Genomic DNA, 22841 nt, shown 5'->3' on the forward strand with positions numbered 1-22841 from the left:
CACCACCTTCCGGAGACACCTGAAACCCCACCTCTTAAGGAATACCTAGGATAGATAAAGTAAATCCTTCTAACCCCCCCCCCCCCCTTAAAAGAGTTAGATGCACTATTTAAAGTGGTGTTCATCCATGATATCATAAGGTGAATGCACCAATTTGTAAGTCGCTCTGGATAAGAGCGTCTGCTAAATGACTTAAATGTAAATGTAAATGTAATTTCCTGCAATTCTTCACATTTTGCCATGGGGCAGAGAGAGAAATGTGCTGTTTTATAGCCCATGCTATTGTTCACATTTTGCCATTAGGATGAGAGAACATTTTGTAGTTTTAAAGTAACTGTCCAGTGAAAATATCACTTTTAAAAGTTGTTATTCTATTAACTCATACCCAAATAATGTTGTTGACTCATCTATACTCAAAAACCCCACCTCAAACTTATCTCAATCAGACCGTTTAAAAATGCTTGTTATTTCCTCATAGAGGATGATGTCATCCTCCTGAAGATGATGAGCTGTCCAATCAGCAGTCTACTCATATGAATATTTTTAATGATCGGTATACGCCCACATCATTCTGTTGTTGGGGTTTTCCCACACAATTTCAACACAGAATACCTGCTTTTTAACATACTTAATTCAAATAAGAAAACGAGTAGGAGACCAGTACGTTGCAATAAACTTTAGTTAACTATTCATGAATATATTTATGAAAGAATACATATCGGAGCAGTCAGCGTTGCACATCGGGACACACAACTGCAACGTGTTTTGACTTCTAGTCTTCCTTCTTTTGTAAATATGTTATGTTAATAGTTCACTAAAGTTTATTGAAGAATACTGGCCGCCTACTCTTCTTCTTTCTTGGATTACCTGTCATTTAGGGGCTTACCTTCCCACTGCCCTTATCTCACCTAACATACTTAATTAAACATTTTTAGAAGGAAAACTATTTCACTCATATTTCATAGAAATTTGGAAACACTGGACAGTTACTTTAAAGGTTGACTTTGGGCAAAAACACAAAAATAACAGCTTTAAACTGTGTAACTGATCAATGCACCATCATACCAGGCCCTTAATGCTTAAATAGAAAATGGATGAATWAGATATTTGGCTACAAAGTGCCATGTCTTACTGATCTCTACAGTTACTGGCAAGCTACAGTGGCTTGCTTAGCTAACAAACTAGCTACGTCGGTCGCGGTGCGCATGACCAGAATGACACATCGATGAGCATTCGAAGGCGCACCCCATTTATGTTAGAAAATTGAGAAAGAGGACTTGGATTGTTTTTCGTGTGCAAAGTGGACCGTTAAAGCAAATTTCCTGCAATTCTACACATTTTGCTATTGCTTATGACGTGTTCATATGCTATCTGGGGGGCCCCGGACTGGTTCTAAATATTGGAGGGGGACATGCCCCACCATCCCCCGTGGCAATTTCGCCTATGGTATGCGGACACCTTTAAAGGGAGACTCAGCAAAATGATGTTGCCAAAAGCAGCACCGCAGATATTGAGATGAGCGAGATGCAAGACTTCGCTCTCACACAGTCACACACAGTCTATGCGCAAGCGCACAGATTTGATTCATTGCTGTTAAATCGTGGGAGCCACGGGACCAAAACAGGGGAGAAGTTTACCCTCGCGCTTCACCATTCTTAGCTGTTGCGGAAATGTACCCACTGTTTTGTTTACTTTGTCCATCTATGTCATATCGCTGAGTCTACCTTGAACTCCTTTGGGGAAGTTTGTAATGTACTATGATGGCGAGTGTCAAAGATACTATAAGAAAGGATGAGGTTGGGTTTTTGAGCTAGTGCTCAATTGACTCCCATTCACTCCTTGAAAGAGTGCACTCCTTGACCCAGAATGCACCACGCGGACCATTGACTCACTGGACACTGTGTGTCCAGTGAGTCCAACTCTGACACCAATTTAGCAAATGGTGGGAGTGAGCAAGCATCACAATGTGGCCGTCACTCAGCTCCCCTGTTTATTAACCTTTTGCTTTCTTGAACACAACCCTTTCATGACCCTGCTGAGGTAATAGTTGTGATAGGCTCTAAAATTTGCGGGAGGTGGTACATGAGTAAGATTGACAGATGGTGGAAAAAGAAAGGGAAATGAGTGGACTTCCTGGGATTTTGGAAAATACCTTGAGAATTAGTCATGTCTAAATGAAGTGCAAAATGAATTAAAAAGCAAGGCTAAAATCWAAATTTTCCCTACCAGTAATATTAGTACCGCAAAGATCCTTGGAATTTGCTGACTGAAAAGCTCAGACAAAATCAAAAAGTGATCACAAGACACATTATGTGCTAATAAGGAAGGCAAATTCAAGTCAGACCAGCCCCTGCCCAGACAGAAACTATAATGCTTGTAGACATGCCAGACCACTGCATTCCTTGATAGCACTTCGCCTTTCTTCTGCCACCATTCTTATAGTAGACTCTTGGTGGTCTATAGAATGCAGGTCTATAGAATGGAATATCTTACAATGAGAGCAATGCCTCTGAAGGATTGTTGACGTTTGAAAACTTGGGTATGTTACATTTGACTAAAACATTTAATAACACACAAGCTATAATCATCTACTTTGAGAAACTCAATCATCAAAAACATAGTCCAGTTTTGATATTTAAATATAGTATCTTTATTTAAGAACGAGAGTGAAGGGCAGAGAACACATTATGGGTACACATTTGTGTACACATGCAGTTGTGTAACCCTCAATCACTTTGATTGGAAAGATAAAATAACACGTGCTATTTTAATGTCTTTACTAGACTTTATATAATAGCATCCGTTTTTGTTCCTTTCAGTTACATGTCAAAGCCAGAGCTGACTGTGTCCTTCTTTGAATTTGGTGAGTTGATCACTATATGTTGTTGTGTATGCTCTGTCCTGTTTAATTCCTCCAAATTCTAATGATATAGGGGGGAAGAGTCCCCTTGAAAAACAAATCATATTTCTCAATAATAATGTACATATCAAACATTTACCATTAACAAAATGGAGTCGTTTTGGCAACACTTGCTAAATCCTCACATACATTCTAAATACAATGCAAACGCATCATAGTCTCCTTGACAATCAGCTCAAGGCACAATCCCTCAAACCCTCAAATCTGTTTCTCCTCCAGCAAAAAAAATAGCCTGGTCAAGCAGACTGACCGATGTACTCACATTTAGTTTTTTTTCAATTGTCAAGTGAAACAAAATGTGAGCTATCACACAATCAGGCTGGTTTCACCAGGCTAGTAAAAGTATCTGTGCTAAAATGATCTGTTTTCCCTCCCAGTGCCCACATTCACATCTTATGAATTTGACACACATTACACAGGTTACTATGGCTGTTAAGGCACTTGATAGGACTCTATTCTGTGTTCCGTTTGAAAGACATGTCAGTCACAGGCCTTTATGCTTTCACTAGTCAATCATGCAGGCCCACACAGAAAAATATCCCTGTAAGTTATATTATAGCCCTCCCAGAAAAATATCAATGTAACTTGGAATATGTTCCCACTTAAAACATTTTCCCACTCAAAACATATTTGTTAAAACAATTATTGGGTTATATTCCATATATTCTAAAAATAAATATGTACAAATATTTTGTTCTTGTGCAATACTGTGTGGTTGTAGATAAGCAAACAGTCTTTTAAATTATCCAGTTTCTAGGCCAAAGCTGCTCTTTCATACTCACTATGTAAACTAGAAAACAGCTCGTAAGGACATGGAAATGGTGCTACTTATTACTATACAACTATAAGCAGTAGGACAACAATCAAAATGGGCAACTAAAAATTAGATATCACTGTCTGTCTAGTGGTTTAGACATTTTCCCAAATAAGTTATTTACTTGTTCAACAGGAGATATCTCTATGAAATGTACTTTGGTAGTGAAGAGTTAAAGTTATGAGACTCACTTAAACTACGCAGCAATTGGGGTTTTGGCATAAAGGACATGAGCCTTTCTAGAGCGAACACTACATTCTATTGGCCTACCAGAGCTACTTCCCGCAGAAAGCAGTTCACCAAAGGGCTGCATTGACCAAAGAACGTAGTAGACTGACTTTATGGAATCAAAATGTAGAATAAGAATAACTTGAAACAAAAGACCTCTGACTCTGAGGTTGATGTCATTCTGATGATAGAAAGCCGAACAAGACCACAAGGAGTTGGCAAGATGGCAGAAACAGACTGGCACCTAGGCTAGGTCCTCTTATGATGCTGGTTCCTTTGATTGCGATGTCTTTCCTATCTGTTGACCAACGGTGGTCCTCTATCTGTCCCCTGTGTGGAGGTGACGTAGTGAGGGGCTTTGTCGTCCGTCAGGGGGGAGACCCAGGTGTTGCCATTGGTGTGGTCACAACAGGTAGAGCTGCAGTTGGGGTTACAGGTGACTGTGAGTCGGCGCAGGTACTCCGCATGGACAGGCTTGTGGCACTGCAACACCTGGATAGCCTCGTCGATCTTGAACCACTTCCGTTTCCTACCTGAAATAGGTAGCACAGAGAGAGAGAGGTCAGATGAGGGCTGTATTAAAGACCCAATGCAGCCTTTTTTATCATGATATCAAAACAAAACATGATATCAAAAGTACCTTACTGTGATTGAAAACAAACAAAACAGCTTTATTTTTTATTTGGGGGTAGATCAGCTTTAATATTGCAGATATATAACCCTACCACCCCTCCCCTATATGGAGTAAACTAATAGACAACAACACTTAGGCATCTACTTCCAGCTTATACATACTATACACATTTTACAGACACAGTATATTTTACAATAGTTACATTTTCCTTGTTTTTAGTCCCATCCTTCAGCTAACCTCAACCCATCCCATCTATCTCTGAAGACCATCCAGTTTTGATTTCTATTAGCCATATGTTTTTCAACTGTGCATTTTCACAAAAGTTCTGAAACTATATACATTTTACAGACACAGTATATTTTACCACAGTTATCTTATTTTTAATCCCACCCTTCAGCTCCACTCAACCCCTCCCATCTATCTCACACCATACAGTTTTGATTTCTATTTGCTGTGCTGTGATGTTTTACAAAAGTTTGGAACCTTTCTATTCTCATAGTTTCTACGGATTGTAAATTAAAGATTTTTTTTGCTATGAGTGTTATTATATTATTGATGGATTGACTATGACTTTTAAATAACCCAGCAGTGCTATTTGCAGAGTTAGCATCAGGTAAGATGCTGCAATTCTTCAGCCATTCCTAAATCTGTTACCAAAAACAAGCTACATTTGAATAGTACCAAAACAAATTCTCTAATGATTCTGTCTCTTCACAGTAAAATATGCAGAGCTGGGATGGTTGTATCGCCCATAWATACAGTGCATTCCGAAAGTAATCAGACCCCTTCAGCACATTTTGTTACGTTATAGCCTTATTCTAAAATGGATTAAATAAATAAAAAATCCTCATCAACCTACACACACCCCATAATGACAAAGAGGAAACAGGTTTTTATAAAATGTTTGCAAATGTATAAAAAACCAGAAATACCTTTTTTACATAAGTATTCAGACCTTTGCTTTGAGACTTGAAATTGAGCTCAGTTACATCCTGTTTCCATTGATCATCCTTGAGATGTTTCTACAACTTGATTGGAGTCCACCTGTGATAAATTCAATTGATAGGACATGATTTGGAAAGGCACACACCTGTCTATGTAAGGTCCCACAGTTGACAGTGCATGTCAGAGCGAAAAACCAAGCCATGAGGTCGAAGGAATTGTCCGTAGAGCTCAGAGACAGGATTGTGTCGGGGCACAGATCTAGGGAAGGGTACCAACATTGTTTTGCAGCATTGAAGGTCCCCAAGAACACAGTGGCCTCCATTATTCTTAAATGGAAGAAGTTTGGAATCACCAAGACTCTTCCTAGAGCTGGCCACCCAGCCAAACTGAGCAATTGGGTGAGAAGGGCCTTGGTCAGGGAGGTGAACAAAAACCTGATGGTCACTCTGTCATAGCTCCAAAGATCCTCTGTGGAGATGGGAAAACCTTCCAGAAGTACAACGATCTCTGCACCACTCCACCAATCAGGCCTTTATGGTAGAGTGGCCAGATGGAAGCCACTCCCCAGTAAAAGGCCCATGACAAAAAGTCAAGGGGTTTGAATACTTTCCGAATGCACTGTATATAACATTCTATTGGTTGCAATAATTTTGTATAATAACTTAAATTGAAAAACTAAGTTTTGAATCCAGCGTTTTTTTGTGATCAGTTCATAAACCATATGTCATGGAATCGGTACATCGAAAATCTCCACCAATCAGGCCTTTATGGTAGAGTGGCCAGATGGAAGCCGCTCTTCAGTAAAAGGCACATGACAGTCCGCTTGGAGTTTGCCAAAAGGCACCTAAAGGACTCTCAGACCATGAGAAATAAGATTCTCTGGTCTGATGAACCCAAGATTGAACTCTTTGGCCTGAATGCCAAGCACCACATCTGGAGGAAACCTGGCACCAACCCTACGGTGAAGCATGGTGGTGGCAGCATCATGCTGTGGGGATGTTTTTCAGCTGTGGGGATGTTTTTTCAGCTCCAGAACGCTCAGGACCTCAGACTGGGGTAAAGGTTCACCTTCCAACAGTACAATGACCCTAAGCACACAGCCAAGACAATGCAGGAGTGGCTTCGGGACAAGACTCTGAATGTCCTTGAGGGGCCCAGCCAAAGCCCGGACTTGAACCGGATCGAACATCTCTGGAGAGACCTGAAAATAGCTGTGCAGGGACACTCCTCATCCAACCTGACAGAGCTTGAGAGGATCTGCAGAGAAGAAGTGGAGAAACTCCCCAAATACAGGTGTGCCAAGCTTGTAGCGTCATACCCAAGAAGATTCATGGCTGTAATCACTGTCAAAGGTGCTTCAACAAAGTACTGAGTAAAGGGTATGAATCATTATGTAAATGTGATCAAATATACATTTACAAAAATGTCTAAAACCCCTTTTTTTTTTTTACATTAAGGTAGATTGTGTAGGTTGATGAGGGGGAAAAAACTATTTAATTAATTTTAGAATAAGGCTGTAATGTAACAAAATGTGGAAAAAGTCAAGGGGTTTGAATATTTTATGAATGCCCTGTATATAACCTTTAATTGGTTGCAAGAATTCTGTATAATAACTTAAATTGAAGAACTAAGTTTTGAATCCAGCGTTGTTTTGTGTATCAGTTCATGAACCATATGTCATGGAACCGGTACATCGAAAATCTTTTCCCAACTATTTTGCAATCTATATGGCACAGCTAGCAATTTTTTTGTCCTTAAATGGAACTGTTATACTTTTTTTAATTAATCAGAATTTTCTTCAACCAATTTTGGTCTTTAGTGCAGGGCCGACAGACAAGTTCCTCACTTTCTCCCCCTTCCATTTGCCTCTTCCATTTTTGCGCTAATGCCGCAATTAGTTGGTTGTAATTTTGAGTAGAGCAATGCCTGCCATCAAGGCAAAGGGTGGCTACTTTGAAGAATCTCAAATATAAAATATATTTTGATTTGTTTAACAGTTTTTTGGTTACTACATGATTCCATATGTGTTATTTCATAGTTTTGATGTCTTCAAGATTATTCAAACATTTCTAAAAAACAGTTTTTGCTTTTTCATTATGGGGTGATGTTTGTAGATTAATGATGGGGATAAAAACAATTTAATCAGTTTTAGAATAAGGCAAAATAAGGCAAAATGTGGAAAAAGGCAAGGGGCCTGAAAATTTTCCGAATGCACTGTATGTGCTTCTTGTTGGACTTCCCCATACAAACATTTATTTGAAAACAGTGGCTAAACCTCTGTAGTCCTTTACACATGATCCCCACCCCTAAACACCAATCAGCTCTGAAAAAAATGTACATTAATGCTGCTGAATGTTGTGAACTTTAGTAGGATTGGACATTTCTGTCATTCCTCCTGTGGTGTTTATGAAGCTATCACCTCGGCTTCCAACCAAAGCCTCTGTATAATGCGTTCCCATAAAAACCATCTGTCCGGTTAACTATCAGTTTACGTTATTTATACATCTCTTAAAAAACACTTTCTCCTGCCGTCCAATTGCTACACATATATTATCATTCAAGTATTTTGCAAAAGGCCCTCCAAAGTGCCCTCTGACATTAAAATGGGATACTGAGGGGGAGTAGTGTGTGTGTGGGGGGGGGGTGGATACACTGACCTCTGAGGTAGCGCTAGCGCTAGCCCTGGAGGAGAAGGTGAGTGTAACTGTAAGACAAGCCCACAAATGTAGAGCCTGATCGGGCACAGTCACAGGCCTTGTATAGGGCAAGAGAGGACAGAGGGAGGGGCCACAGCGCAGTGACTGGAAAACAACAGCAAATATGCTGAAAGTGGCAATTTTAGGCCCTTTTTAGAGCTACTATATACGCGTCTCCTGTAAGATCTTATGGCCCGTGAACCGTACATGACACACAACATCTTGGTGTCATTATACTCCTTATAGTGTACTCTAACATATGGAGTATGTCTACATTCTGAAATACACATTTTCCAATTAATTTATTTAACATATTAATATTCTTTATGTTAAATAAAAGAATGTGAAAATGTGTATTTCAGAATCTAGACGTACTCCATATGTTAGAGYACACTATAAGGAGTATAATGACACCAAGATGTTGTGTCATGTACGGTTCACGGGTCATAAGATCTTACAAACTTGCCACTTTCATCACGATTTTCTCTAAAATGTTTGTGATACAAATGTAAAAAGCATGTCAAATGTAACTCCTCTCAATTAAGTATGYGAGAATTGGCAGAACAATCTGACATACCAAAAATATTTCCTGCTCCCGTTGGTGTGGAATCGCCCCACTGGCTACCGCCTCTTAAACAAATGATGGTGATCATTTTTCAATTACAGTGCTGTGTAGAATGTGTCTAGTTAGTGTGGTGTTTTCTCCTGTACAATATCTACTTGACAGTCATTTGCACAGATACCACATAGTTACAGAACATGGAAATTGTCTTCATGGAAATATTAGACATATACAAGTAACTTTAAAAAAACACATCTCATTATAATTTGATACAATTTTATTTACCTTATATGGATATACAAACTAAGTTTCAAAACATAAGTGAACATTAAATACTGTACAGTCGTGGCCAAAAGTTTTGAAAATGACACAAATATTAATTTTCACAAAGTCTGCTGCCTCAGTTTGTATGATGGCAATTTGCATATACTCCAGAATGTTATGAAGAGTGATCAGATGAATTGAAATTAATTGCAAAGTCCCTCTTTGCCATGCAAATGAACTGAATCCCCCAAAAACATTTCCACTGCATTTCAGCCCTGCCACAAAAGGACCAGCTGACATCATGTCAGTGATTATCAACACAGGTGTGAGTGTTGACGAGGACAAGGCTGGAGATCACTCTATCATGCTGATTGAGTTCGAATAACAGACTGGAGGCTTCAAAAGGAGGGTGGTACTTGGAATCATTGTTCTTCCTCTGTCAACTATGGTTACCTGCAAAGAAACACGTGCCGTCATCATTGCTTTGCACAAAAAGGGCTTCACAGGCAAAGATATTGCTGCCAGTAAGATTGCACCTAAATCAACCATATATCGGATCATCAAGAACTTCAAGGAGAGCGGTTTAATTGTTGTGAAGGCTTCAGGGCGCCCAAGAAAGTCCAGCAAGTGCCAGGACTGTCTCCTAAAGTTGATTCAGCTGCGGGATCGGGGCACCACCAGTACAGAGCTTGCTCAGGAATGGCAGCAGACAGGTGTGAGTGCATCTGCACACACAGTGAGGCGAAAACTTTTGGAGGATGGCCTGGTGTCAAGGGCAGCAAAGACGCCACTTCTCTCCATGAAAAACATCAGGAACAGACTGATATTCTGCAAAAGGTACAGGGATAAAGTAATTTTCCTTTCCGATTGTTTGGGGCATCCGGAAAAAAGCTTGTCCGGAGAAGACAAGGTGAGCGCTACCATCAGTCCTGTGTCATGACAACAGTAAAGCATCCTGAGACCATTCATGTGTGGGGTTGCTTCTCAGCGAAGGGAGTGGGCTCACTCACAATTTTGTCTAAGAACACAGCCATGAATAAAGAATGGCACCAACACATCCTCCGAGAGCAACTTCTCCCAACCATCCAGGAACAGTTTGGTGACGAACAATGCCTTTTCCAGCATGATGGAGCACCTTGCCATAAGGCAAAAGTGATAATAAGTGGCTCGGGGAACAAAACATCGATATTTTGGGTCCATTGCCAGGAAACTCCCCAGACCTTAATCCCATTGAGAACTTGCGGTCAATCCTCAAGAGGCGGGTGGACAAACAAAAACCCACAAATTCTGACAAACTCCAAGCATTGATTATGCAAGAATGGGCTGCCATCAGTCAGGATGTGGCCCAGAAGTTAATTGACAGCATGCCAGGGCAGATTGCAGAGATCTTGAAAAAGAAGGGTCAACACTGCAAATATTGACTCTTTGCATCAACTTTATTGAATTGTCAATAAAAGTCTTTGACACTTATGAAATGCTTGTAATTATACTTCAGTATTCCATAGTAACATCTGACAAAAATATCTAAAGACACTGAAGCAGCAAACTTTGTGAAAATTAATATTTGTGTCATTCTTAAAATTYTTGGCCACGACTGTATTTTCAAACCATTCTTCAAATGTTATTTTGAATTCCAGCTAGACGCAGACATTAGTGAAGTTCAACAACTATTACTGTAGACATGTACAGACATGGACGTGTCCCTCTGGGCCAGTATCTTAAGTGACAACAGAGACCTTGTCAGTCTGTCAGTCTTAATTACCCTCTCAGGGTTTACTAGAGGTCTTCTACTAACTGAACAGAGTTCAGCCTCTATATGAAGCCCTATCATCCTAACATGAAAGTGTTCAATTTCTTTAACCTATTAACCTTGTACCTATTTAATAAATCCATAGTAATTTTACCAATCTAAAACATTTGTTTTTTGATACAACATGAGTACTACTGTATGCATGAACCTCTCCAAAGAGCAACTCCAACTTACACACTCCAAGCAGTATTCGTGCGTTTGTCTTTTCATTATATAAATAACGTACTGGAATCTACTTTAATACACTCTCTATTAATAGAATTAGCAAATATTATATGATGATGATTTTCATTAAGTACCCTGGAGGTAAACTAAAAGTCCTCAAACCTAATTTCACAGCCCTGGCTGCTTAGGAGATCAAAACCCTTTTGTTTCGTGAGGCACAAGTGTGTTTGTGTGTTGCAATGTTTTGATGTCAACATCACAGACTGGGAGAGAGCAAGGCCAGGGTCCAGGGTGTGAGAGAAACAGGAGGGGGGAAAGAAAGATGTAGTGTTGTAGGAAGAAAAGATTGTTTGTCTAAATTTCTCAAGAAAAGTTCCCAGTTTCCCACCAATTGTGTCGGAGAGGAAATGCTTAGACGAAAGACATGCATGAAGGTCTAAAGAGATGTGGGAAAATAGTGCTCCCTAACCAGATGTCATCATACAGTAGAAGCCTACCGATGTTGACAGAATCCTCCCAGTCCTCCAAGGTCTCTGTCACAGTCAGGACATAGACGTACGTTCTGTGTTTCCTGTCCTGGTTGTGCTAAAAGACAGACAAACAGACAGACTGCTTCAAATCATAATAATACCCTTTCAGTCTTGGAAGTGTTTCTGTATTACATGCAGGGCTTTTAAGTGTTGTGTTCAAACTTTTTCACCGGGAACCCCATTGTTTTGCCAGAATTTCTGGCAACCCTACCCCAGCCCAAATCTAATGACACAACCTTAAAATACATTTTTACATCAACAAATAACCTGATTCATTTATTTTTCTCTCTCTTATCAAAAATAACCCAAATACATTTACTCAATAATCTGTACTTCTGTACTCTTTTTGTCTTTTGTTTGTCTTTTGTTGGTCACCCCCCCCACAAATGTAAAAAAAAAWATTATGTGGCTACAGTCCTCACGGGTTCACAACCCCAACTTTGAAAACCACTTTTGTAAGGTTTAAGGAATTGGGCTTAATAATAATGTTGTAATGAGAGCAATGTTTTGATATGATGTGATACATGGATTATGATGTACAGTGCTATGACATGATGGTTTGTGAGGCTTACTTCGAAAACCCCCAGTAGCCTGCCAAGCTTTCCCTTTACACCAGCCTGGACAGTGACACAGACATACAGATAACAACAAAGGACAGTCAGCTAGTATATAAACACCAGTATAACACCAATACATTCCCACATCATCCACAAGACAGAAACACTTTTAAAAGTTACGTTACAGGACTAGCATGTAGTGCACAAAAAGCTGTACTATACTGTTAAATTACCTTCAGCAAGACAATTCATTTCAGAAAACCGAATCAAATTCTCCTAAATGTAAGTGTAGCATATGGGGATGTGTGAAACTCCCTCCTCAGCCTGAAGTGTCCCCACTTACGCTGCCGAATAGGTAGTTTTTCGGTGGCACGACTGGGTAAGACCTTTTAGGAGATGGTCACGTGCTTACGAGGCTGAGGTCCTGAGTTCAAGGCTCGGTATGAGCTGAATCAGGGGGAAGTGGTATTCGCTAAGCAAGCAGTGTAACGTCCATTAAAATGGGGCCGTGACCCATATTTTCAGTTGCGCTCAGCTCAACGCTGGGGTCGCTGTGGAGTGAGTTTCGGGGGTGAATGTAGCAGATGGGGGGGGATCTGTGAAACTCACTCCACAGCCTGAGGTGTCCCCACTTGCGCTGCAGAATAGCTAGCTTTTCTGTGGCGTGACTGGGTAAGACGCTTCAAGAGGGTGTGTTTGCGAGGCAGATATCCTGGGTTTAAGCCTTGGTAAGAGCTGAATCAGGGGAAAGTGGTACTCACTAAGCAAAAACAAATACATTTCATTTATTTTATCACAAATTAAAACAACTAAAAAATAATCCATATATCATGATATTCACAAGCAAGAAATATGCTCGTTTTGGTAAAGCACATATCMCATCTGGACAAGAGGAATACCCATGTAAGAATGCTGTTCATTGACTACAGCTCAGCATTCAACACGATAGTACCCTCCAAGCTCATCATTAAGCTTGAGACCCTGGGTCTCAACCCCGCCCTGTGCAATTGGGTCCTGTAGTTCCTGATGGGCCGCCCCCAGGTGGTGAAGGTAGGAAACAACATCTCCACTTCGCTGACCCTCAACACTGGGGCCCCACAAGGGTGCGTGCTCAGACCCCTCCTGTACTCCCTGCTCACCCATGACTGCGTGGCCATGCACGCCTCCAACTCAATCATCAAGTTTGCAGATGACACAACAGTAGTGGGCTTGATTACCAACAACGACGAGACAGGGAGGAGGTGAGGGCACTCGGAGTGTGGTGTCAGGAAAACAACCTCTCACTCAACGTCAACAAAACAAAAGGAGATGATCGTGGACTTCAGGAATAAGCAGAGGGAACCCTTTCCCTATCCACGTCGACGGGACAGCAGTGGAGAAGGTGGAAAGTTAAGTTCCTCGGCATACACATCATAGACAAACTGAAATGGTCCACCCACACAGACAGTGTGATGAAGAAGGCGCAACAGCGCCTCTTCAACCTCAGGAAGATGAAGAAATTTGTCTTGTCACCAAAAACTCTCACAAACTTTTACAATTTAGAGCATCCTGTCGGGCTGTATCACCACCTGGTACGGCAACTGCACCGGCCACAACCGCAAGGCTCTCCAGAGGGTGGTGCGGTCTGCACAACTTATCACCAGGGCAAACTACCTGCCCTCCAGGACACCTACAGCACCTGATGTCACAGGAAAGCCAAAAAGATCAAAAGGACAACAGCCACCCGAGTCACTGACTGTTCAGACTTGAAATCATTGGCCACTTTAATAAATGGATCACTAGTCACTTTAATAATGCCACTTTAATAATGTTTACATATCTTACATTACTCATCACAAATGTCTATACTGTATTCTATACCATCTATTGCATCTTGCCTATGCCGCTCCGTCATTGTTCATCAATATATTTATATGTATATATTCTTATCCCATCCCTTTACTTGCATTTGTGTGTAAGGTAGTTGTTGTGGAATTGTTAGATTACTTGTTAGATATTACTGCACTGTCGGAACTAGAAGCACAAGCATTTTGCCACACTCACAATAACATCTGCTAACCATGTGTATTTGACCAATAAAATTTGATTTTATATTTTCCCCAACCAATGACGACAGGTTTGACAGTACTCTACCCTCACCCCCTGCAAAAGCCAGATTGGAACATCGACTGACTGTGGGATATTTTCATGCCGAGACGGAATTCCAGCAGATCAACGTGACTAGCCAAAGGGGACAGCGTGTCTCTGCTCCCATAGAACTCAGTCTCAGCATTGTCCATGAAGAGGACTGCATGTTAACTCTCTGTTCTGGGTTTGGCCCGTCTCAAGAGAGGATCCCCAGGACTGAAGAGCACAGCAGTTTGGTCCGGAAAATAAAAACACGTCCAAGAACACAGGCTAATGATCATAGCTATAATGTTACCCTGGTTCCAGATCTGTTTGTGCTATCTTGCCAACTCTATTGCTGTCATTCATCACGCCAAACAGAGATGTAGTGGAGAGGGTAGACGCATGTAAACGGCCTTTACGCAATTGTTTTATTTTGCACAAGCATTTACCCACCTTTTGTGGAAAGATTCATTGAAAGTATAGAGAGCTTTACTTTACTCATCGCAAACGGCGATCAGCGTTTACCCACTTATTYTTTTTTAACACTACATCACCGATGCCAAACAATGACACGTTAGGGATGGAGTTGGCAAGACAACACAAACAGATTGGTGACCGGGCTAATATATAGGCCTAATGTCAAACAGAATGTTTGCGGAAGAAAGCAGATTAAATTAAATGGCGGATAAGAAACATTATGGAGGTGGGTGACATTTAGCCGTGGAGCAAGTTCAAAACTCATCATACCGTTCATGAGAATATCCTACGGTCCAATAAGATATCACGGATTGTGATGTATGCATGAGAAAAAATATTAAAAGATTCTTGTGACCTGGCCGCTGAATGTTTTGGGAGCCTGACAACAACTGGCAGCATTCCAGGACTGGAGCCCATGGCTCTGGTCACATGATCCTGTGGAAGAGCCATAATTCAGGTTTAGGTTCCTGTACCCCTCCCGGGTCCCACTGGCTGGGGCTAGGTTACCAGGACCACCGGCTCATATGACACAGGCCTCTACCAGCACACTTCAGCTCTATGATGGGATAATTCCAATATGTTTTGGGGGAATTGTAAAATATTTTGTAATGTAATAAAAGTAAGTAAACTGCCCATGGTTGAAATACAAAGATAATACTTGAGGGTAAAAAACAAATCCACATTTTTGACAAACATGGGCTCAACAGGGCTCAAATCAAAATCAAATCAAAATGTATTTGTCACATGCGCCGAATACAACAGGTATAGATAGACCTTACAGTGAAATGCTTACTTACAAGCAAACAATGCAGTTAAGAAAAATAAGTGTTAAGTAAAAAATACAAATAACAAATTAAAAGAGCAGCAGTATAACAGTAGCGAGGCTATACCCAGGGGGTACCGGTATAGAGTCAATGTGCGGGGGCACAGGTTAGTCGAGGTAATTGAGGTTATATGTACATGTAGGTAGAGTTAAAGTGACTATGCATAGATAATAACCAGAGAGTAGCAGCAGCGTAAAAGAGGGTGGGGGAGGACAATGCAAATAGTCTGGGTAGCCATTTGATTAGCTGTTCAGGAGTCTTATGGCTTGGGGGTAGAAGATGTTAAAAAGCCTTTAGGACCTAAACTTGGCGCTCCGGTACAGAGAGCAGAGAGAACAGAGAGAACAGTCTATAACTAGGGTGGCTGGAGTCTTTGACAATTTTAGGGTCTTCCTCTGACACCGCCTGGTATAGAGGTCCTGGATGGCAGGAAGCTTGGCCCCAGTGATGTACTGGGCTATACTGTACGCACTACCCTCTGTAGTGGCTTGAGGTGTTTAGCCACCAAGAGGGAACACATGATAAAACTGAATTATGTTGCAATAATCATAAGATTGAAAAAAAATCTGACACTCAAGTGCAAATTAAACCTTCATTAAACTTCCATGATGTCTTTCTTTGGAGTGGATGTGTTGAACTTGACAGAAGAGTGAATGGACAAATTGAGTTATTAGCTCCCAACAGCCTGTGTTGGTGTGCAACTCATTTAACTCTATTCAGGGTCATGTCTCTCTCAGGACGAGAAGGACGTGGGTAACTGGACACTGTCTCTAAATGTCACCGCTCCATTCCTCACAGCTGTCAACACGTCACCCTGGGGCAGAGCATGGCAGAACACACATGGAGTCCGTGAACAAGTCCTGTCATTCTTTTCACTTAACCACTAAACCATTAGCTCAACTGGCTGTCTGTGCAGTGTATAACATGCTCAATCTAGAACGTTTAGAACCAAGGTCTCCCCTTCAACCTAAGTCTACAAGGGCTATTCATTTATCTAGGAAACTGTTCCTCTAACTTGGTGCATTACAGATAGATGATTAGGATAATAACATTTCTATGGGGGGGTTCTCACCTCTTCATACACCTCTCTGACTGCAGCTCCACATGGCTCCTCCTCAGGCTCCATCCCTCCTCCTGGGACAATCCACTGGTCTGGGTGCCGACTGCTGCTCACCAGCAACACCTGCAAAGGCCAAAGGGTAAAGTAAGCCAATGATACTCAAATAGTAGGCCACATCTGTCCCACAAGCCTCTAGTTTCTGGCCAGTGGAGTTACCTAACTACACTATCTCACAGWCCAAAAAAGGTGCATGAATTGAGGGATAAACTGGATGTGTGGGAGTTTAAACATATTCCCCCTTACTAGCAATGACTTTGCTGATAGCTACTTTGAGAAAACATTTACTTTCTATGACTGATGTGTGGTTGTCCCACCTAGCTATCTTAAAATGAATGCACTAACTGTAAATCAAATCAAATGTATTGGTCACATACATATGTTTAGCAGATGTTATTGCGGGTGTAGCGAAATGCTTGTGCTTCTAGCTCCGACAGTGCAGTAATATATAACAAGTAATATCTAACAGTTTCACAACATATACCCAAAATACACGTAAATCTATGTAAGGAATGGATTAAGAATATATACACTACCGTTCAAAAGTTTGGGGTCACTTAAAAATGTTCTTGTTTTTGAAAGAAACAATTTTTGTCCATTAAAATAACATCAAATCGATCGTAAATTCAGTGTAGGCATTGTTAATGTTGTAAATGACTATTGTAGCCGGAAAAGGCAGATTTTTAATTGAATATCTATAGTTGAAGTCGGAAGTTTACATACACCTTAGGAAAATACATTTAAACTCAGTTTTTCACAATTCCTGACATTTAATCCTCATAAAAATTCCCTGTCTTAGGTCARTTAGGATCACCACTTTATTTTAAGAATGGGAAATGTCTGAATAATAGTTGAGAATGATTTATTTCAGCTTTTATTTCTTTCATCACATTCCCAGTGGGTCAGAAGTTAACATACACTCAATTAGTATTTGGTAGCATTGCCTTTAAATTGTTTAACTTGGGTCAAACGTTTCGGGTAGCCTTCCACAAGCTTCCCACAATAAGTCGGGTGAATTTTGGCCCATTCCTCCTGACAGAGCTGGTGTAACTGAGTCAGGTTTGTAGGCCTCCTTGCTCGCACACTCTTTTTCAGTTCTGCCCACAATTTTTCTATGGGATTGAGGTCAGGGCTTTGTGATGGCCATTCCAATACCTTGACTTTGTTGTCCTTAAGTCATTTTGCCACAACTTTGGAAGTATGCTTGGGGTCATTGTCCATTTGGAAGACCCATTTAAGTTAAAGCGACCAAGCTTTAACTTCCTGACTGATGTCTTGAGATGCTGCTTCAATATATCCACACAATTTTCCCTCCTCATGATGCCATCTACTGTGTGAAGTGCACCAGTCCCTCCTGCAGCAAAGCACCCCCACAACATGATGATTGATTGCACCAGATATTATTTAGGGGGTTCATAGCCCCTTTTTTAAACAAGTTTTATTTATTTTTTCACTTCACCAATTTTGACTATTTTGAATATGTCCATTACATGAAATCTAAATAAAAATCCATTTAAATTACAGGCTGTAATGCAACAAAATAGGAAAAACGCCAAGGGGGATGAATACTTTTGCAAGGCACTGTATATTAACCAACACACTGATCAGCAGTACAGCCTTCAACTGGGTATCTGACCATTGATATATACACAGTATGTCGTATAGTATATCTGACACCAGCAGCAGTACCTTCCAGGGTGAGGGGGGTCCGTGATGGGCAAAGYTGCCAGCAGAAGAACCCCCAGCTCAGTTCTGTGCCAATCACATGCCCACCCATGCCCAGGTCTATAACCATGGCATTTAACCACAGGTGGCAGATGGTAGCAGGGTACAGGTAAGGTGATCTACCCACAGTGTCTGGAACCCACATTAATATATTTCTGGTCAAACAGATGGAAAATGGGTCTTAGAAAACATCTACCAGAAAGTCTTAAAAGGAATTAGAAATACACTGACTATACAAAACATTAAGGACATCTGCTCTTTCCATGACAGACTGACCAGGTGACTGCAGGTGAAAGCTATGATCCTTTACTGATGTCACTTGTTAAATCCACTTCAATCAGTGTAGGGGAGGAGACAGGTTAAAGGATTTTTAAGCCTTGAGACAATTGAAATTGGATTGTGTATGTGTGCCATTCAGAGGGTGGATGGGCGAGACAAAATATTTGAACAGGGTATGGTAGTAGGTGCCAGGCGCACCGGTTTGTGTCAAGAACTGCAACGCTGCTGGGTTTTTCAGGCTCAACAGTTTCCCGTGTGTATCAAGAATGGTCCACCACCCAAAGGACATCCAGCCAACTTGACACAACTTTGGGAAGCATTGGAGTCAACATGGGCCAGCATCCCTGTGGAACGCTTTCGAGTCCATTCTAAGACGAATTGAGGCTGTTCTGAGGGCAAAAGGCAGTGGTGCAACTCAATATTAGGAAGGTGTTCCTAATGCTTGGAATACTCAGTCTACATCAAAACAGAATAATGTTGAAGACCCCTGCCAACTAACATCAAACCTTATATTTAGTTCTAGAGAAATTGTTTTGCCTTCTGTAAGTTTAAGAAACATTGCCTTGAAATTCCATTCACAAAAACGCCCATATTTTTTTTATATTTTCTAATCACTCTGCCTCATGAGAGAGGACAATGAAAGTTCACAGAAGTAACAAGTAAAAGGTAGGCCTATCAACTAGTTAGTGTCAGTTCAGTAAAGAAAAGTAGAGTATAGTTAAGTACAGTACAATAGAGTTCAGTACACAGTAAAGCCCACTAGAGTTGAGCGCCCTCTGCATTGTACTGTATTGTACTGTACTCTACTTTACTGTGTTGTACTATACTCTACTGAGCTCTACTGTGTTGTACGTTGATGTCCAAACCTGTGAAACATAGACATGTATGATTGGTTCAGATTTGGTCCGGTCTGGACAAACCAAATTAGGTATTGTTTTGGGGGCAGAGCGCATTAAATATATGAATATGTTTGATTGTCACAYACAGGATAGGTGCAGTGAAATGTGTTGATTTACAGGGTCAGCCATAGAAGTACGGTGCCCCTGGAGCAGATTAGGTTTAAGTGCCTTGCCCAAAGGCACAAATAATAGCCCGTGTGTAGAATAATACCCAAATATGTAAAGGAGGTTATTGCATATTTATAATTTTGAATACCTCTTTAGGATACATCGCCATGATAATAATGACATTCATATCCCTAATTATGCATTTGTGTAGTACAGATCAGGGACACATGGTGAGATTCCATTACCTGATGTAAATCCACTTCACTTCCTGTAGCTCCATAACCAAAATATAATTTTTCAAAGTTTGTGTGTCATGTCATAGCTCACACCTCATTCTTCCTGCAGATCTCGTTTTTGGAAAACGTGGACACAAAAAACCGAAGGAGATTTTAACAAAATTCTGTTACCGAACTTAGCATCTGCACGGTTCTTCCAATAAAAGTGTTTTTGTTAAATTGTTAAAAGTAGGCCTTGTACATAGTTGGATGATTTGTTAAACTTTAAAATCAATGGTTTTTGTCTCAGCGCAATTCCGTTACTGTAGAATTGCCCTTATATAGAATAACCTGCAATCTAGGTGTTATCGGGCGACCAAAATAGACCCAGTAAACATTGGAAAGATTAAACTGTGAATTGGCAAACTTTAAGATTACAACCCAAAGGATCACAAGGAGTGACTGTTTATAGGCTGGGATTATTGAAGTAAATACTTATCATGCAACAGGGTGTGTAACACTACCTTTGAGAATTGGCACAGAAAGAGGAGTCTCACCCACAGTAACTATGTTTAAATACACAGCCCAAGATGTTTGGAGAAACATTGGCAGCAGCACTCCTACACCCAACTCCAAAGCATACACTCTGTCAAGAATTCACATGAACGCAAGGCAGAACACACAAACACACACTCTCTCTCTCTCTCTCTCTCTCTGGTGCACACTCACAACCAAACAGGTTTTGCAAAAGCACTGGATCAGCAGTTGCCTTTCTGCATGAAAACCACAACCGTTTAGCAGAGCAGCTGAATAACTCTGACCAGTGACCAGTCCTGATCCAACATACCAGTGTGAGGGCCTTGTCAAGAAGTTTCAGTGGTGAGAAAACCATAAACAAGCTCACGTTACTGCATCTACTTATGACGCTGGCATCCACTGATTTCGCTATGTTTCATGCTGTTCCACTTGAATTGAAACAATGGTGAGTGCAGCTTTCAGTCTGGCTTAACCAGGCTACCTACTAATGGTAGACCAGCTCAACTTGGCAGAGTGTTTCAATTGAATCCATTGCATAGATTTTCATCATAGCCTTCGTTAATGCAAAACATTGTGGCTGGGACTGTTTTTCCTCCTGATAGTCAAATGCTATGCATCGTTATTTAACACCAAACTGTCTCTGTGTCTCTTTTAAAGAAGTTAAACATCCATTCTATGGGGGAAGTTACAAATCTAATGTACCCACCTCTGAATGAAAATGGCTCCTCAGATGCATGTATGACAGATATTTCTTACAGAATGGAGATCTATGCCACTGAGGGGGGATTTCCTGTGTTCACACCTCCTCATTGTATTACTGTGAGTAATATACGCACTCTGTCACCCTGCCAACTTACAAACACATCTCAGCTAAGGTTAAGTTCAGTGAAGTTCGGGGAAGGAATCTGAGGATCCTGTTGTCTGGATCCAACAACAACACTAACTTCCTCCTCTTGTCTAGAGCCTGTTCCCAGAACTGTTCCTGTCCACCTGGTCTGCTGGGCCGTATTCAGAGGCCACAACGTAGCAAAACCTTTTGTAGCGAAGACCAAAAATTAGCATTTCTCATTCGACAACTTTAGTCCCTCCCCGTTTCAGTCAGTTTTCTTACATTTGGTAACTAATGAATATGACCTCTGGCCTCATCTCTGGAGAGTTTACTGACATCTTGGGAAGGGATTGTAAAGCAGGCATGCAGACTGGCTGGATAGCCTACCACAGAGAGTGTGAAACACCAGACAGGAAATCAATGACAATATAACCACTAGAGATGAGTACCATAGCTTACAAGAGAAATAATGGGTGAGAGAGTGAGTCTGTGTGTAATAGAGAGAGAGAGAGAGAGAGAGAGAGAGAGAGAGAGAGAGAAGAGAGAAGAGGGGGAGATAGAGAGAACAAGTAAAAGAGAGCCTAGGTGAGAGAGGAAGAGGTGGGAAAGTGAATCTGAGGGGGGGGGGGGGGGGGGTCATTCATGTCATTTCAGCAAGCCATGAAATCCGTCATCTCAGATTGTTCTGAAAGTTAGAAACAGATAAGATAAGCATTCCCAGAAACATATATTTTGTTTAAATATAATTTGATCTCTGAGAAATTAAGCTAATTGATTGCACCCAAATTGGGAAGGAATCTGAGGATCCTGTTGTCTGGATCCAACAACAACATAAACTTCCTCCTCTTGTCTAGAGCCTGTTCCCAGAACTGTTCCTGTCCACCTGGTCTGCTGGGCCGTATTCATGAGGGCACAACGTAGCAAAACCTTTTATAGCGAAGACCAAAAATTWGCATTTCTCATTCGACAACTTTAGTCCCTCCCCGTTTCAGTCARTTTTCTTACATTTGGTAACTAATGAATATGACCTCTGSCCTCATCTCTGGAGAGKTTACTGACATCTTGTYCATCCTTGTCCATTCATGTCCATCCTTCATCCTGGTATTACCAGGTTCGGAACAATAGATGGTGCTGTTCTTGCTATTAGGTGATTGTTTTTGAAGAATAATGACAGCAATCCATGCTTTAATTTGCAGGTGAAGACCGTCGTTAAGAGGGCACAACAACACCTTTTCCCCCTCAGAAGACTGAAAAGATTTGGCATGGGTCCCCAGACCTTCAAAAGGTTCTACAGCTGCACCATCGAGAGCATCCTGACCGGTTGCATCACTGCCTGGTATGGAAACTGATCGGCATCTCACCGTATTTTCTTAACTCTTTCTTGAACTGCACTGTTGGTTAAGGGCTTGTAAGTAAGTATTTCACGGTAAGGTCTACATTTGTTGTATTTGGCGCATGTGACAAATAAAGTTTGATTTGATGCACACTTATTCACACAATACACACACATCCTTATAATCACAAACACACACACACACACACACACACACACGTTATAGAGACATTGAACCACTGGACACTTCCCGTTTCACACTGT

General features: G+C 41.0%; 1 protein-coding gene across 2 annotated transcripts in view; it reads right to left on the bottom strand.

The window, feature by feature from the left end:
* Positions 1-2619: 2619 nt before the first annotated feature.
* LOC111953088 (diphosphoinositol polyphosphate phosphohydrolase 3-beta) overlaps positions 2620-22841 on the bottom strand; it is a 32649-nt gene continuing 12427 nt past the window's right edge. Inside the window, exons 2-5 of one of the 2 annotated variants that reach the window (XM_023972185.2) lie at positions 16608-16718; positions 12141-12185; positions 11536-11623; positions 2621-4495 (exon numbers count right to left, since the gene is read on the bottom strand). In XM_023972185.2, the coding sequence (XP_023827953.1) occupies positions 4257-4495; positions 11536-11623; positions 12141-12185; positions 16608-16718 (483 nt within the window). In that variant the 3' untranslated portion in view covers positions 2621-4256. Of the gene's footprint in view, positions 4496-11535; positions 11624-12140; positions 12186-16607; positions 16719-22841 lie in introns of both variants that reach the window. The other variant, XM_023972186.2, reaches the window with a different exon arrangement.

Source organism: Salvelinus sp. IW2-2015, linkage group LG26 (assembly GCF_002910315.2).
Source record: "Salvelinus sp. IW2-2015 linkage group LG26, ASM291031v2, whole genome shotgun sequence".
NCBI lineage: Eukaryota > Metazoa > Chordata > Actinopteri > Salmoniformes > Salmonidae > Salvelinus > Salvelinus sp. IW2-2015.